The sequence below is a fragment of the Monodelphis domestica genome, chromosome 6 (assembly GCF_027887165.1).
Source record: "Monodelphis domestica isolate mMonDom1 chromosome 6, mMonDom1.pri, whole genome shotgun sequence".
NCBI lineage: Eukaryota > Metazoa > Chordata > Mammalia > Didelphimorphia > Didelphidae > Monodelphis > Monodelphis domestica.
Genome location: NC_077232.1, coordinates 139452205 through 139469147, shown reverse-complemented (window position 1 = coordinate 139469147; position 16943 = coordinate 139452205). Strand labels below are relative to the sequence as shown.

At 37.3% G+C, this 16943-nt stretch overlaps 2 protein-coding genes across 3 annotated transcripts in view; one reads left to right on the top strand and one right to left on the bottom strand.

Moving 5' to 3' along the window:
- Window positions 1–16943, top strand: part of SCFD2 (sec1 family domain containing 2) — a 500196-nt gene that overhangs the window by 352909 nt on the left and 130344 nt on the right. The window lies entirely within an intron of this gene.
- Window positions 1389–1728, bottom strand: LOC100013427 (40S ribosomal protein S29-like). Its single transcript, XM_056802616.1, has one exon. The coding sequence runs from the start codon at window positions 1711–1713 to the stop codon at window positions 1543–1545; it is 171 nt and encodes a 56-aa protein (XP_056658594.1). The 5' UTR covers window positions 1714–1728; the 3' UTR covers window positions 1389–1542.

The following is a 16943-nucleotide window of genomic DNA, read 5'->3' as shown; positions in this document are numbered from 1 at the left end:
TAATCTTGAGTAGGTCACTTAATCTCTGTTTCCCTCGATTTCTTCAACTGAAAAGTGAGGATCATAATAGCACCTTCATTACAGGATCATTGTGAGGATCAAATGAGATAATGTTTATAAAGTGCTTATCACAGTGCCTGGCACGTACTTGGCACTATATTAATGCTAGATATTATTTTAAAAAAAAAACCTTTTCCTTCCATCCTAGAATCAATACAATGTATTGTTTCCAAGATATAGGAGTAATCTTAAGGGCTAGGCAATGGGGGTTAAGTGACTTGCCCAGAGTCATGCAGCTAGGAAGTATCAGAGGTCAGATTTGAACCCAGGACTTCCTCTTAATGCACTGAGTCACCTAGCTGCCCAATATTATTATTATTAATGAGGGTAAAAAAAGGTATTCAAAATACACAAAAGACAGGCACAAAAGTAACCTTTGTAGAGATGAATCACTAGCATCTTTGAGAATAGAGAAAGGTCTTCTGGGTGGGTGATACTTAAGCTGAGACTTGGGGCAAGTAAGAGATTCTGAGAAAAAGGATAGCTAATGGAGAGGCATGGAAATAGGGTGGAGCCATTTGTGTGCAGAATGGACCAGTATGGCTAGATTGGAGAGTGCATAGATTGAAGTGATATGTAAGAACCACTGGTGGTAGGAACTAGCATTCTCTACTCTTCCTCTAAATGCTCTGATGTTTCATCTTGATGTGCTATGACCCTGGGATCTCAAAGGCCAACCCAGGATAGATTCCAAGGTCTGGAAAAATCATAAAAATCTAAAGAGGCTTTAGAAACAGGCTTGTGGCAGACAGTAGGTCTGTAGTCCAAGGACCAGTCTAGCTGAATCCAAAGATATTTATCACTAGGGTGATAATTTTGTAGTCACAGTCACTTATTAAGTCATCCCTAAGCTGGAAGAGGCTGCAGTCTTTCCTCATACAAGGAACAAAATCTCAAATCCTGGAAGTAATTAAAGTAGCTCACATTTGTATACCTTTTTATGGCTAACAAAGTGACTATTGCCATTTTAAAGATAAGAAAAATGTAACTTAATATGATTAAGTGACTTAATTAAGAGACCCATAGAAAGTTTCAAAGTTGAAAGTAGAACCTGAGTCTTTGTGTCAGGGGAACTGGGTTCTATTCTGCTTTGTCACTTACTAGTTCTGGGACCTAGAACTAGTTTAGACTAGAACAAGTCACTTAACCAGTTAAAATCTCATTTCAAGGACAAAGCTATTTCTATTTTGTCATACGGAAATACTATAGTTAGTATCATTAACAAATCCATTACTCTTGGGCAGCTAGGTGGCACAGTGGCTAGAGCACCAGGCATGCAGTCAAGAAGACTCATTTTCTTTTTTTTGTTTGTTTGTTTTTTGTTGTTTTTTTTTTAGGGTGACCTTTTTTAATTATATGTACAAATTAACATAGTGTGAACAGGATCAATCTTTAGGTGGCTCAGATAGTTGTCCAGAGTCCAGCAAAATGGTCACCGCAGATGGTAAAGGAAATCATTGAAGCAAGATCCATAAATATAATTTAGTCCAACTTAATGAAGCCGATGTCTTTCGCATATTGTCGGAAGCACTGGCGGCACATGTTCAGACCGTACTTGCAAATCAGGCCATGCCGGTTGGAACATACACGGCAAGACTGAGACCCCTGGCCGAATTTGCGAGGATGGCTCCAGTAGAGCTGCTGGTGACCCATGGCGCCAGTAGGAAAGCCATGAGACAAAAGAAGAAGACTCATTTTCATGAGTTCAAATCTGGCCTAAGACACTCATTAGTTATGTGACCCTGAGCAAGTCACTTAACCCCATTTGCCTGCGTTTCCTCTTTTGTAAAATGAGCTAGAAAAGGAGATGGCAAACCACTCCAGTATCTTTGCCAAGAAAATTCCAAATGGGGTCACAAAGAGTTGGACTCTAGTAAAATGACTGAACAACAATACATTCCTCTAAAAGGCCTTAGGGGTAGAGAATTCTAGAAAAATAGGTACTAAAAAAATTATTCTTGTTAATATGAGAGCATAAGAATCAGAGTTAGAAGAGACTTCAGAGTACTCTTTTTTTTTCTTTAATTGTGAAGGAAATTAGTCAACCAAGAATTAGAAGGGGCAGCTAAGTGGCACAGTAAATAGAGAGCCAGGACTGAAGTTGGGATGACCTCAGTTCCAATCTGACCTTAGACACTTCCTAGCTGTGTAACTATGAGGAAGTCACTTAGCCTCATTTGCCTACTCTTTACTGCTCTTCTGCTTTAGAAGTGATACTTAATGCTGATTCTAAGATAGAAAGTAAGATTTTTTTTAAAAAATTAGAGATGCTGGTTGCTAATGGTGATAGGAAGAGAGGTGACATAAATCTTGGTGTTCGAATTATGTTGGGATAGACAATAGCCCAGCTTTGACTTCTGGTTTTGGAATCCATACTTCAGCCTCACCAGACCCTTGTGTTCAGATAATACAAATGTCTACAAAGGCTTCTGTGGCTGAACTTTAAATCTTTTGAATAGCTTGTCTTATTCCAGTAACAATTAGCATTGCCAACAGGGCTAAAGCAGAGATGGCAGCAATGACTTCTCTCGGCCATCACCAAAGACCAACCACATTCATCTAGATAAAACTGATAATTGATCTCATTAGTATTTGCATGGAGGAGGCAAGTGGAGGGGCCCTAGTTTCATTACCTTACAGATTTTTCTTGACTATCTCCTCAAAACTGTTTATAACAAATAAAGAAGAGATTCCCGATAAATCAAGGGTAGTTCCAGTAACATCAACATATCCTAATCACATTTTTGCAAAGCAGCCAAGATTCTTTCTGACCTCTAAATGCATCAAGTGGAAATTGAAACATTCAAGTGGGTTATCAACCCACTGTGTTTTGATAGGACATTATTTTATGAAATAGTAGCATGCTCACTAACTGGGTCAAGCCAAGAAAATACCTCATGAGAGAGCCTATGACAGTCGATTGTTTTGTGACTGCCGGCAGTCCAGAGGTTAATGGGAACAAATGCTAACAGCCGAGGAGTGGGCTGCCTGAAGCCAGGCTATAGTCAGCGTTATTAATGAATGAGGTCAGGCTGGCAGAGATTTGGTTATATTTACATTTCCTGAACAGTCTGTGAGAGGGCTGTATGTGATCTCTAGTTTAGATAATGCAGGGGTCTCTTTGTAGGAAATATCTGTCTAGCGATAAAGGAAACATCAAGAATGCAAATTGCTCCCGTGAAACAGGCAGAGTTTTCTTGCTGATGATAAAGTTGATGGCTTGAGTATGAACTTCTCTTATTTGGCTTTTCCTGTGTCTTGGGGACAGCTAAAAGAGAAATCATGGCTGGAATCTGAGAATTTATCATTATTTTTAATGATGATAACCAACATCCATCTAGCCCTTTAAAGTTTGCCTAGCATTTTACACACATCCCTTATTTGAGCCTCTCAGCAGTCACAAAAGTTGTTTTATCATCTCCATTTTACAAATAAGGAAACTGAGGTTGTGAATGACTTACTAAGGTTCACAAGACTGAAATGCCTGAGGTAAGAATTTGAATCCAGTCCTTTTCTTACTCCAAGCTGAACACTTTACATATACCCCACTGAAGACACTTAGAAAAATTCTTAAGGCATCCAACTAATATTTTCTTTTCAGAACATCTAGTTTAACCTTCCCTCCCATTTTATATGTCAGGAAACTGAGGCTCACAAGGATGAAATGATTGGCCCAACATTACAACATATGTTCAAACCTAGATTCCTTAATTCTCAGCCCAATATTCTTTATAATAAGACCCCAAAATATGTCAACATTCAATTATTGCAGTCGAGAAGTTTTGTGAAGCTTTCCCTTCCTGATTTCCCAGTCTCCATACCCATCCCTTTCCAGATCTGTCAACGAAGTAATATCTCAAAATCACAACTCTGACAACATCATTTATTACCCTGCTTAAAAGTCCTCATTGTAAGAAAAAATAAAAAAACTACTGCAGCCCATATTTCCTGATTTAATTCTTATTAGTTCCCTTCATACATACAACATTCCATCCAGATTGAACTGATTCAAGAATTGTTTCATTCCAACCAACCTGGATGATCCCCTCTGTCTCTCTGTATGCACAGAGACTGCTCCCTTCTCCCAGTCTCCCAATCTAGCCCATTTTATGAAATCCTCTTCTTTCAAGGGGTCATCCTAATTCAGCAATTCAGCAAACATTTATTAAGTGCCTACTATGGTTCAGGCACTGTGCTGGCACTACATTCCCTCCCCCTTCCCATTCCTTCCCCTTAACGCCCTGGGAACAGGGACTATGGTTCTACTTTGTATACTCCCTCAGTGCCTGTAAAGCCATTTTTACCTAGTGGGAATGTAATAAATGTTTATTGAACTGAAATGATAGGCAGGTATAGTATATCGTTTTTTCTTCTTTTGGGATTTGCATATTGTTTGGGACCCTAAGAGAACTGATGGAAAGTACTCATTTCTCTAGGCTTTTTTCTCTTCACCTCAAACAACAGGACGTGCCCTGATTTGGAATGTCATGGAGATTGTAAGCCTGTGAAGGCAGGGACTCTATGTTACTTGGTCTTGGACACTAGACATTTAACAAATGTTTGAATGAATGAACATGCAGATAAACTTCCCTTTCATTTCTTGCTATTCATTACAATTCTCAGAGCAGTGAAATTACAAAAACATGATTCTTTATGTGAGAGTACTTTAATAACAGTAAAGCCTTGTTGTTATTTCTGCTCCAACTCCTTCTGCTCCTCATCCTCTCCCCTCAAGGGCAGGCACTAGATCTTTTTTTCTCCCATTTTTGCATCTCCAGTTCCCAGTACAATGACTTTCATGTATTAGATACTTAACAAATATTTGTTTGCTTGCCATCTCAGAGAGGAGGGAGGGAAAGGAAAGGGGGAGTCAAGTTGGGTCTTATAATTTCAGAAAGCACATTTAAAGTGTTATTGTATGTAATTGGGAAAACAAAATATGTGAAAATAATAAAGAATAAATGTCAAGTTGAATTAGCAATAATTATACTTCATCAAAACTATAGATGGCATACTTTTTAAAATGAGGTTCAGATTGTGATCAAATCTACATGGTTTGAATGAAAAAAACATCAAATATGAATAGAATGTATAATTCTGTTGAAACACCTTCTTTTCTAAAAACTATTATTATAGGCTTCCTTGCATTTGACCTCATTTATAAAATAAGGGATGTGGGACTAGATGATCCTTAAGGTCTCTTCTTTGACATTTTATGAGTTTATTCAGTTTAAATTTCAGAATTATCTTAAATCATAACTAAAATAGGTCATATGGATTTCTTTGTATTTCATATCTTTATTTCTACCTCCTCATCTTCCAAGTTAAAAATATTGTACAGGTACCTAAATTCATCCTCAGAGCAAGAATGGCAATAGTTGGAAGATACTGGATTAAGAGCTCAAAAATTCATCCCTTGGCACCTGGAAAAAAGATCCTCCAGCTGATTTGTAATGTGAAAAACAAATGGAGAGAATATCACCCAGAAAACAGAGGATTATTTACCTCTATGAACCTCAGGGTCCTAGTTTTCTATATGAAATTAAGATTGGACTGCATGACTTCTAAGATTATATATGTTAGCTATTATTGGTTTGCTGCTATTTTTATTGCTCTTATAATTCTGGATCTCAGGAAAGGCTGATGAGATTTGGCAGATGGACTCATTGATTGCTTTGCTCTAAATGTTACTGAACTTACCCTCCATTTCCTCTTTTCCCCTCCTCTATCTCCAGCTTATATTTCTTAATATTTGAAGCCAAATGTTTTTAATCCCCTTGTTTTCTTGGTGAAATTTTGCCTGTGTATAGAGTTCTTCCCTCCACTGGCCAGTTTCCCACCTTATTTTAAGGAAGAGGAAAAATAGACTATTGTGTTGTCATTAGCCTATTGCCTACTCAAATAAGATTTTCATAGGCATATTCAAGTTTTTTCTTCTATGTTTGGTAAGAAAATAATCAGAAATTAGAAGGGTATTAAAATATAGCATTAGGAAAGACTCGTGTTTTCAAGTAATTAGATTTTTTCCTCACTTAAAAATAAGTCACATAAACTAGATTCAGCCTAAATGTCCCAGATGCATAAGAATTCACTTTCCTTTCACAAGCCTTGTAATTAGAACCTCTTGCTCATCTCTGTTCATAATTCTATCATTAAGTCAGTAAGAAAGAAGATTTAGAGTTCCAGTCACTGCACTCAAATCTAGACCCCCCCAAAATTTTGTTTAATTAAATAAAGCTGTTACCTTTGAATCAATGCACCCAGAGCACAGGATTTGTGAAATCATATAAATGTCTCAAGACTTTTTAGCATTTCTTACTAGAGTAGGCATTGTGATGGTTTATTTTTTTATAAGGGTATTCTTAATCCACTTGATGATTGAAAATTATTCTAGTTCTTACAATTTGAAAGGGATTTTCTTTGCTTTCCTGATAAAATGCTGTTCCAATTTGATCCTGGAGTGATCATAATATACTACATTTGTGACATTAGATTCAATTCCATGGCAACCAAGTATAATGTTGCAAACATGGGATGATTGACTTTGTTTTATAAGGACAGAGTTAAATATAGGAGTACAGTGAGGGCTTGACCCTATCAATGTCCTTTTCACAATTTTTTTCCTACTAATTTTTTAATTTTTTTGTTTAAAAAAAAATTGAGCTCTTAAAAAAGTGACAAATACCCCTTTAAGAAGTCCTGCCTTCTACTGATTCCTTATGCAAGACTAAGAATTTATCTACTGCCTTTGGTCAAGCATCTGAACTTTTTGCTGGACAAACATCTGCATTCCTACAAAGGCAGCTGTCCTTCATGATGTTAGATAAATTCATTGCTCTCAGCGAGTCCCTAGCAGAGATAGAAAGAATGCAAAACTTGGCAAGAGAGAGAGAGAGAGAGAGAGAGAGAGAGAGAGAGAGAGAGAGAGAGAGAGAGAGAGAGAGAGAGAGAGAGAGAGAGAGTGAGTCAGGGAGTCAGAGTCTCTTATTCTTTAACCCAGAGGGCCTCCTTGTGGTGACAATGAGTTACTAGTAGCCAAGTGAAAGTTCCAGCAAAGAAAACTCTTTTCAAGATTTCTTCCAACCCCTAAACTTTCAAAGTTCAAATAAGACAAAATATGGTTAAAGAATGCACTCCTGTATATGACTGTGCAATAAGTGTGATCTGACAAAGTTTTCTGGTGCATAGAAATGGGGAGATAATGCCACAATTAATAGAATTTGAATTTAGGGTTCCTTTTCCAGGAGTGGGAAAATATAATCAGCAAATTGGTCAATCTCTTCTATGTTTACTGTGTCCTTCTTGTGACAACATGATCAAGAGAGACTGGTTGGGGTTAATGCAATTGGAAAGACAAAACTGGGCAGGGGACTAAATTGGCCTGTGTTCTAGACCAACGTGGAATATATGGTTAGTCTGTATTATGGTGTTTTTCTATACTTGCTCTTTAAAAATTGCCTTAAATATAGTGTGCTTTACTTAATGAGAAACTGAGGTAGCAAAGAGAAAACCCTCATAATGCCCATCATTTTTAACAGTGCTTCTTCTCTCTTTAGACTTGAGGGAAATGGGGGCTCTCTGTTTGTTTGTTTTGCTAAATCATTAGCTTGTAATGTCTAACTTTTATTTAAAACATCTGCCACTAAATGATAGCCCAGTGGTATACTAGTAGCTCTTAGCAGTGCCTGCTGGAAGTTACAGTCTTTGAGTAGCATACAGTCCAGCATTGCCCTAGTGGGCAAGAAAAAATGAACATTGTGTGCATTTGTTTTCCTGGAGCAGTGATTCCCAACTTTTTTTGAAGTGGTCGGCTTGATGTTTCTCCCCACCTAAAATGTCATGTCTTATAAAGCAAAAGGAAGATGAACTTTGTTTTGATAGTTAAGTTTCATATAAGTTGCTAAGCACATGGTACATGCCCCATCAGTATTTGTCCAATTGAAATTAATTTTAGAAACCTCTAAGACAATTGGAGGCACCTGGAGCTGTTGTGAAAGCAGAGATGAAAAGAACAATCATTGAAAGGATGAAACTATTGTAAAGGGGTATTAACAACACTCTATCGCTACCCCTACAAAAGTGAATATGATGGGAATGCTTGGATTCCAGGGATGACAAGTGAAAACCAAGATAATGTCTTAACACCTTTCTTGTCCACCAAGGACATTCACTTTTTAAAGTCCCCCAATCATTCTTTTGATCAGACTACTCCCTTTAAAATTTGATTAATTGAATTACTGAATTGAACAGAGATATAATTTTTTTAATTTTTAAGATATTTTAATTTCCCAATTATATGTAATAACATTTTTCAACAAGCTTTAGATCCAAATTATCTCCTTCCCTCCTTTCCCTGCCCCCTCTTGGAGATGGTAAGCAGAGATTTTCTAATTACCCTATTTCACTTCATATTAGAAGGCAAATACATTATTAAGCATTTACTGTAAGTCATGTACTGAGATAAGCACTTTACGAATTATTTCATTTGATCCTCATAACAGGTAGGTGCTATTATCATCCACATTTTATAATTAAAGAAACTGAGGCAGACAAACATTTAATGATTTGCCTCAGGGTCACATAGCTCTTAGGCTCATCCCCAGGGAGCAGAATTGGTAGCCATCTATACAAGTTGCAGAAAGACAGATTTGGACTTTGTATAATAAAAATTTTTCTATAATAGTTATCCATTTAACTATTTACCTACCAGCAAAGGAGCTAATGAAGGAAGAAAAGACTTTCTTTAAAGACAGGGTTTTCCCTTACTTGAAGTTCTCAAGCAAAAGTATGCTATATTGGTGATTCTTGCTCAGTGACAAATTGGATAGCCTATAGAGTCTCCTTCCAATTCTGAGGATCTTTTTGGGGGGTATTGGGGGTAGGGAAAGGAAAGAGGGGAATCACTCAGAGAACTCAAACTTGTTGGGGGGAAGGAATCATTGCTCAAATTTGGGGGGCTTTAATTTGTCTATGGAAAATTGAATAAGATTATTATTGTTCAGTCATTTCAGGCTCTTCATGACCCTAGCTGGAGTTTTCTTGGTAAAGATCCTGGAGTGATTTGCCATATCCTTTTCTAGCTCATTTTACAGGAGAAAAAAACTGAGGCAAACAGGGTTAGAATTACTTACCCAGGGTCACACAACTAGTAAGTTTCTGAGACCATATTTGAACTCAGGAAAATGAATCATCCTAACTCCAGATCCTATTTCTTTGCTACCAGTCACCCATTTGAATACAAATGCAATTAAAACCTTTTATTGCAGGGAAATTTTACATATTGTTAATTTGTAAGTTTACTTTATTTGCTTTAGGTGTATGATTCAGTCACAAAAGCAAGCACATGGCCTTATGTCATGATAATAAGGTAAAGACAAATTACTTTAGGCAACATGGTATCTGGAAAAAATCCCTGGCTTTGGAGTCATGGGCTCTGGGTTCAAATTCTACCTCTGGACAATTACTACCTATGTGACTTTGAACAAATCACTTAGCCTCCTTTCCTTTAGTTTCTTCATCTATAAAAACAGGAGGTTGAACCAGATAGTCCCTGAGATTCCTTCCACCTCTAGACTTATGATCCTAAAAAAGGAGAAATAAGAAATGTCTTAATGATCAAGGAGGGGAAGGCAAGGTTGAAGAGTGAGACCAGGGCATTAGATAATTCCAGAAGAAGGAATCCTAGGGGAATTGACTTCTAGGGGAGCATAGGGAAATTTCCAGTAAAAAAATTGGATATTTAAGAAGCCCAGACTATCTTTTATTTACCTTGCAGTGGTTGAGGAACACTTTATAATGAGGAAATTAGACCTTCACAATCTTGGCATCCTACCCAAGGGGGCACCTGATAAATGTTAGTGCTGACTTGAGGTGTTATTTTGAAATCTGCCAACAAGGAGACCTGGGAAGGTAACTTGGGAGAAAGATTTCAGCAAATCCTAGCAGATCATTTATTTCTGCCCTATCCAAGTGAGGTATGTGCCTTTCCTGCAGTGTGGCTAGCAGTTTTTCTGAGCCTCCTTTCCAACTAATGCTGCCCATACAAGGTTGCCATCTGTAAGTGGTGCCTGGCTTGCAGCTTCTTCCCTCCTGCAAGTATCAGTCTCAATGTGGTGGAGTTCAGTCTAGCTAAGGCCCCTTCCTGTCATAAATAAGATTACTTTCATTTCACTTGTGGAGTGTGTTATTCCTCAGAGTAATGAATTTCCTCTGTTCCTTTGAGCACATAAACATGGTTTTCATTAGGTTTCTATAAAAAAGGGGGGTGGAAGAAAGAGAGGGAGGTAGGAGGAGAGAAAAGCTGAGCAAAATTAATAAAATGACAATTAACTCTTTAAATGCAGGTGAGTGGTTTTTGTCTGCAAGACTAAATTAGACATGTGAGGTGGCATTCTTTCATTTGTTCTGTTTAAAAACAAATACAAGAGAAAATCTAATCGTGTACTGAAAGTTACTAGAGACTACCTTCAAAAGAACAGAGAGAAAAAAATTTTAATTTTTAGAAATAATTTTTGAAGTGGAAAAAAAATCCCTGCATATGTAAAACCATCAGATTGGCCTGGAGACCAGACAAACAGCCGCAGGACTTCTCCATAATGTGTACCACATGATCATATAGGTCTGAAGGTTTATAATTAGACTCCAAACTCAGAGTGACTGCCCAAGCCCTTTATTTGTGTGTAGATTCATTTTCTCCCTGACATTTTATGCTAATAAGATGTCTTGCCAATTCCCCATATCAGATTTCTCCCAAGAGATTTGTAAACTATACAATCCATAAGGGCTATATGTATAACTCATATTTATGGGCTGGAATCCCTTGTCAAGCGGTGGGTCAGTATAGCACGGCTATTGCCAGTGCTGTAAGTTAAAGAAACATCATCTGCACAGTTGAACCTGAAAGCTGTTTGGTACCATTAACCCTTTAAATGCTGCAGGGATTCTGTATGTTTGGAAAGATTGTTTTCCTTCCCTAGGCTTCCCAGGCTGAAGAAGAGACTTCTTGTAAAAGCCATAGTTAGACCTTTAAAAGACAATTTTAAACATTAATTTATTCAGGTGTAAATGCTTCCTATTTTCCCCCCCAGCTTTTTTTTGTTGTTCTTCAAAAGAACTCACGAATGCCTGGGCCCCAAATTTATAGTGTTTGAGGTGACTATAATACACCTCCAGAGAGAGAGAGAAAAACAATAACTATCTTAGACCATCAAGGAATTTAATACTAGCCTAGGAATTCTTGCTACTTACACAACCTATTTCGATGCAAACTTCTGTAGCTTGGATGAAGAAACTTGACCAGTTCTCTGAGAGGTATGTTGTAGCCCAGTTGTGACCTCATAAATATGAGTTCTTGTTAGGCTTTAAAGGTGCAGATGGTTTCCATTTGAAATTGGAAAGATAAAATTGTTTAAGGAGCCAGTCTCTCTCATAGTGAAAGTTACTTGCAGAAACCTTGTAGCATCAGAGAAAGAGACATCTTAAATACGGGTTCCCTTTCCACATAGCTTTTAAACAGGAAATCATTTTTGGCTTGTCTTTTGTTGTGAAGAGAGAAAGCACTGCATATTAAAAATTACCCAGAGCCATTTAATATTTGCTCAGTAGTGTGCTATTCCCTAATCAGCCCCTTCTAGTCTGTAAATCATGTCAACTCTGTCACTGTTTTGATTGGAAGCATGAATCGTACCATTGAAAATCTCTGGGGAAAGCAAACCTCTGCAGCTGTGGAAAGCTGGAGCCATTTGCTAGTATTATTAAAGGAACCTGAGTAGAGTTTTCTTTAAAAAAAAAAAAGAAAAAAGATTCAGTGAAATTCATAAGGTGCATGGAGATTTAGTATGAAGTTTTTATTATAAGCACAGCCCATTGCAGTGCTACTCTGGAAACAGATACAAATAGTCATAATTATACAGAAAATGTACAAACTTATGTTCCTTTTCTCTTTTCCCCCACCATGGGAGGAATAGAAAAAAATCCAAATGTAAAATTTGAAATCAGGTATTTTAGTACAGGGGAAGAGTGTATTTCTGCTGAATTGGGGACTTCTAAGTACTTTCCCCCCAAGGTCTTCTTTGGAAACTTATTTCAGCTCCACTTTCTTTAAACCATTTTAGGGAGATTTATTGTAATGGAACTGCATTAGATATAGGTGGACTTATTGAAAAGTGTGCCTTTTTCTAAGTATGATGCAGTCATTCTAAAAGTCTGAAATTTACATAACATTGTCAACCTGGCTACCTCCCAACTAGCTCCTTCAGGACTGGGAGGAGGGGAGAAGGCTATAGTCTGCCTGAGTGTTTCTTCTGGCAGAGAAGTGGGTGGAGGAGGGATTGAGGGGCTTGGTAAAAATCATGCTTGCAGTCTCAGAATTGAAACTTCTATCACCCTTCAGATTTTTACAAAAGATTATCTTAAAAGGTAGCATCACATATGGCCCTCAACCTTACACACACACACACACACACACACACTTCATCCAGAATGTTTTGTCTTCCTTTTTGTAATTAATAAGCAACTTGGACTCTTATGTTCAGCCTCTACATCATTAGAATCTCACTGTTTGAACCCAAAAAGCTAAATATATTTGCTTGAATTCTTGTTTTAATGGCCAAGTGCTTTAGTCTTGTTTTAAGTCCATTATTTATTTTAAGGGCAGTATTTCTAGTCATTTGATAGGGATCTCCTATCTGCCACAAAGTGACAAAAAGATCCAAAAAATAGTTCACGGAAAATATTTTGAGTTCATTAAGGACACTCACTATATATAAACTTGGCATTTTTTTTTAATGTTAGCTGACAAAGATAAATGCAAGAAGAACTTGCCAGGGTTGTGTGGGTGAGCAGAAAATGGCAAATCACTTTGTGTGGGTGAGTGCAAGATAACACATTAGAGGGAAATAACCCACATTGTTTAATCTAGTTAGCCATTCAAAAAAATAATAATACATAAGGCACTATGAGGAATAAAATTAAATAAAAGGAAGTCACTTCCCTCAAGGACCTTGTATCCAACTGAATCCAGACATAAATAAATCATGGACCCAAAGGATTATGGGACCTCCTTATCAGTGCAACCAAGTCGAGACATGTTGGAATCACTGAGAAACATGTCCTGGAGATATCAACCCAGTGTGCTGCTATATGTAAAAGACCAATTAGATACTGTATGTTAATAAGAAGACTATTAGAACCAGAACTTTAGAAATATTTTCTTTTTCCTCCACAAAATCCTTATTCTGCTCAGGTCTGCGGTCCTATGGGCAGCACTAATCCTTGTAGTTCAAGAAAGATACCTTAGGTCTAGAGGAAGTCTAAAGAAGGGTAGATGAAATGATCAAGGCCAGAAGGGACAGGGGCATGCACATTTTCTGCTATTTAGGAATAACCACTGGCCTGAGAGCTGTCGAGTTGCAAGGAATTTAGAGGAAGGTGGAGAATGGGGCCAACAGGTAAGGACAGGTATTACAACCCATATTCCTGATGAAAGCCAAGTTTAGCAAGTCTCAAAAGACCCTTGCTGTTATCCTGAATTCCATCTCTGCAGCCTGATCTGGGTCACATTTGTCTGTTTCAAGCTCTTGTTTATCCTAGTAACAATAATTCACATGTATTAGATCTACAAGACACTTTCCTTAAAACAATACTGTGAAGGAAAGCTGGTATTGACTCTTCTTCCAATCTGGATATTACTTTTTCCCTCCAGCCCCTCAACTTGGCACTTTCTCTTTTCCAACTAGTCTTCCCAGCTGGACCATCCACATCCTTAGTCTATCCACAAGTATTTACTAAGCACTTAATATGTACCAGGTATCCTATAGCCAGCCTAGATTAACGGCAAGTCAAGAGGAACATTGCCATAGAAGGACAAGCTATAAAGAACCAGACTCAGTTGTTTAAATATGAAAGCTAAGAGAAGGTATACACAATGTCTATAAAATAATGATGGCAAACGCATCAGGTGAATGTCAAATATCAAGTTTGTAGAACTGAGGAAAGGGGAGGTTTTGAAATCTAGATTTTTAGAATCTTAGAGATAATCAGATCTAACTCCATCTTTTTATAGAGGTTGCAACAATCCCAAGGAGCTAAAGTATCTTGCAAGGGAAAAGCAGTCTAGTTTCATAATGCCTAGCCAAGGCTCTCTCCATTCTGGCATGTTGCCCCAAGAAGTTAAATTCAGGATGGATAAAAGAGGCAGTAGTCAGGCTCCCTGTTACCCTAGATTTTCAGACAAAGGCTGGACACCATTTGTCAGGTTGCTGTACAGGGGATGTTATTCAGATACAGTTTGGACTGATGAGGCGACTTTGGATCAGTCACTTCAGATCTCTGTGTCCTATCCCAGAGTTGTTCTGGGGCTCAAATGAGATAATGTGTGTAAAACGCTTTGCAAATTTTAAGGCTTTTCATATGTTATAGTTACATCTACTTGCTGATACTATTATAACTATTACTACTACTATTATTATTACTACTACTACCAATAGTACTACCACCACTACTACTAATGTTACTATTACTAGTACTACTACTTCAAAAATCCATTAATTCTGATAAATGAAACTTGTCTGAGGAGACAATAGAAGATGAAAATACATGTTAAATACACAGTTGTGAATAGTAATCTAGGTTTGTTTTTTAATGGATTTTATTGACATCTTTTGTCTTCACATTACTGTCAGTTTCTCCCAATTTCCTTCCTTCTCCCCATCCCAAACAGTTACTTTATAACAAAGGTTTTTTTTTTAATATATTTTTATTTTCAAAATTATCCTTCCCTAATCCCTGCCCCACCCATTGGAAAGGCAAGAAATATGATGCTCATTATACATCTGAAGCCATGCAAAACATTTCCACATTAGCCATGGGAGGGGGAAAAAAAACTATAGAAAGAAAATAAATGCTTTAATCTGCACTCAGGGTCCATCACTTCTTTCTCTGGAGGTAGATAGCATTTTTCATCATTAATACTAACAAAGCACTTTTTAAAAAAATAAGTAATTGCAATCAACACTGAAAAAAAAATCTGATATATCTAATACACACATACACATGGACCCCAACTCTGCAAAGGAGTAGGGGGAAGTATCTTCATCTGGGGCCAAGATTGGTCTTTATAGTGATGCAAGAATAAGTTTGATTGCTTTGTGATGATTGTTCTTTACGTTTACATTTTTGTAATCATTGTAAATATTGTTCTCCTTGGTTATGCTTACTTCATTTTTGTACTAGTTCATGTAAGTCTTTCCATGCTTCTCTGTATTCTTCATATTCATTGCTTCCTGTATCTCAGTAATATTTCATTACATTCATGTATAATTTATTTGTACATCCGATGGGATATCTTACTTTGTTTCCAGTTTTTGGTGCCTTAAGTGCTATTCTAAATATAGAGGTGCATATGGAGACTTTCTTTTTGTCATTGACCTCCTGGTATGTGCCCAGCAGTGACTCCTGTCAGAGTCAAAGGGTTTAGACATTTTAGACATCTTAGATAATGGTTAATTCAAGGTAAATGGGATGTCAAGGTGGATGTCAAGTTAAACCATGTCTTTATATCACATCTACCTTGATATTGCCATCACAAACAGAATTTTATGCTAAATTAAATAAGATGCCTTACACATTACAACAGATCAGGGCATAACATATCTAATTCAAATGGAAAATAAGGGTAAACTTCATCAATTCCTGCATAGTGAAATGGAAACAGTAAGAAGATATACTTACTTAATCATGCAGCCCAGTCACATTTCAATATTTCAAATCGAAATTTAAGTATAGTAATCTATCAGGCCGAGATTCAGTTGTGGGGAGTGGATGAAGTACTGCACTTGAAGTCTTGCCTTTGATACATATTAGCTTTTTGATTCTGGACAAATTGCTAAATCTCTCAGTGACCCAGTCATCTCTCCATGTCTATACATTGCAGGTCTATGTTGGTAAAGGGAGTTTTCTCTACTAAAAGTCCCGTCATCAATGAAATCACAGGCCCAGACACTGCCTTCCCCCACATAAAATAAAGAAACTAGTTCAAGGTAACTCAGTAAGTCTTTGACAAGAGGCTGGGTTTATTGACTCCTATAGCTGAAAGGGATTTTAGAGGTCATTTAGCCCAACCCCTTCCCTGGAGCATGAATCTCTGCTACAGCTTCTCCCATAAAGAGTCATCCTGGTTGCTCTTGAAGATTTCCAGTCATGGCAAACTCACTATCTTTTTATTCTCCCTGTTAACTGTTTTTTGTTATCATCTTCTCAGTCTTAAGATCATTTCCCTAAAGAGAAATCAGAAACACAGAAAATTTGAATAGTCTCATCTATTTTTTGGTTCTTTTTTATCCTTTTCCCATCTATCCCAAGTAGTCTTATCTCTCCTTTGTTTCTTCCTCTATCCTAAATATTGTTTTAAAATATCTTTTTGTTGCCCTGAGCTTTTGTCAAAAGACTAAGATTTCTATGGGCATCAACCTTTGTGATACTCTCATGTTCATCCTAAGTCACTTGTGGGTTTTTTTGCATGTCTTTGTAAAACTGAGTCCATCAGTGAGCTCCATACATAGCCATATTTAGATCACTTTTTTTTCTCCTTCCTCAATGAATCATTTGGGAATTCATCATCAAGTTTTGTTATATTGAGCCTTCCATCCCTACTGAGTTTACTTCCTTTAGTAGTCTCAAGATCCTAATATATTTTCCTCAGCCCCTATCTTCCCCCTTCACACACACTCTCAGAGTTCTTTAAAATCAGATTTATATAAAGCCCAGGGGTCATATCAAACCATGTCCAGAGTTGACCTGTTTATTGAGTTTGTGCTATGACTTTCCTTTCCTATCTATTAAAAACTCTGAGATGCCCTTTCTTCTCAAGCTTTTTGTCCATTCTA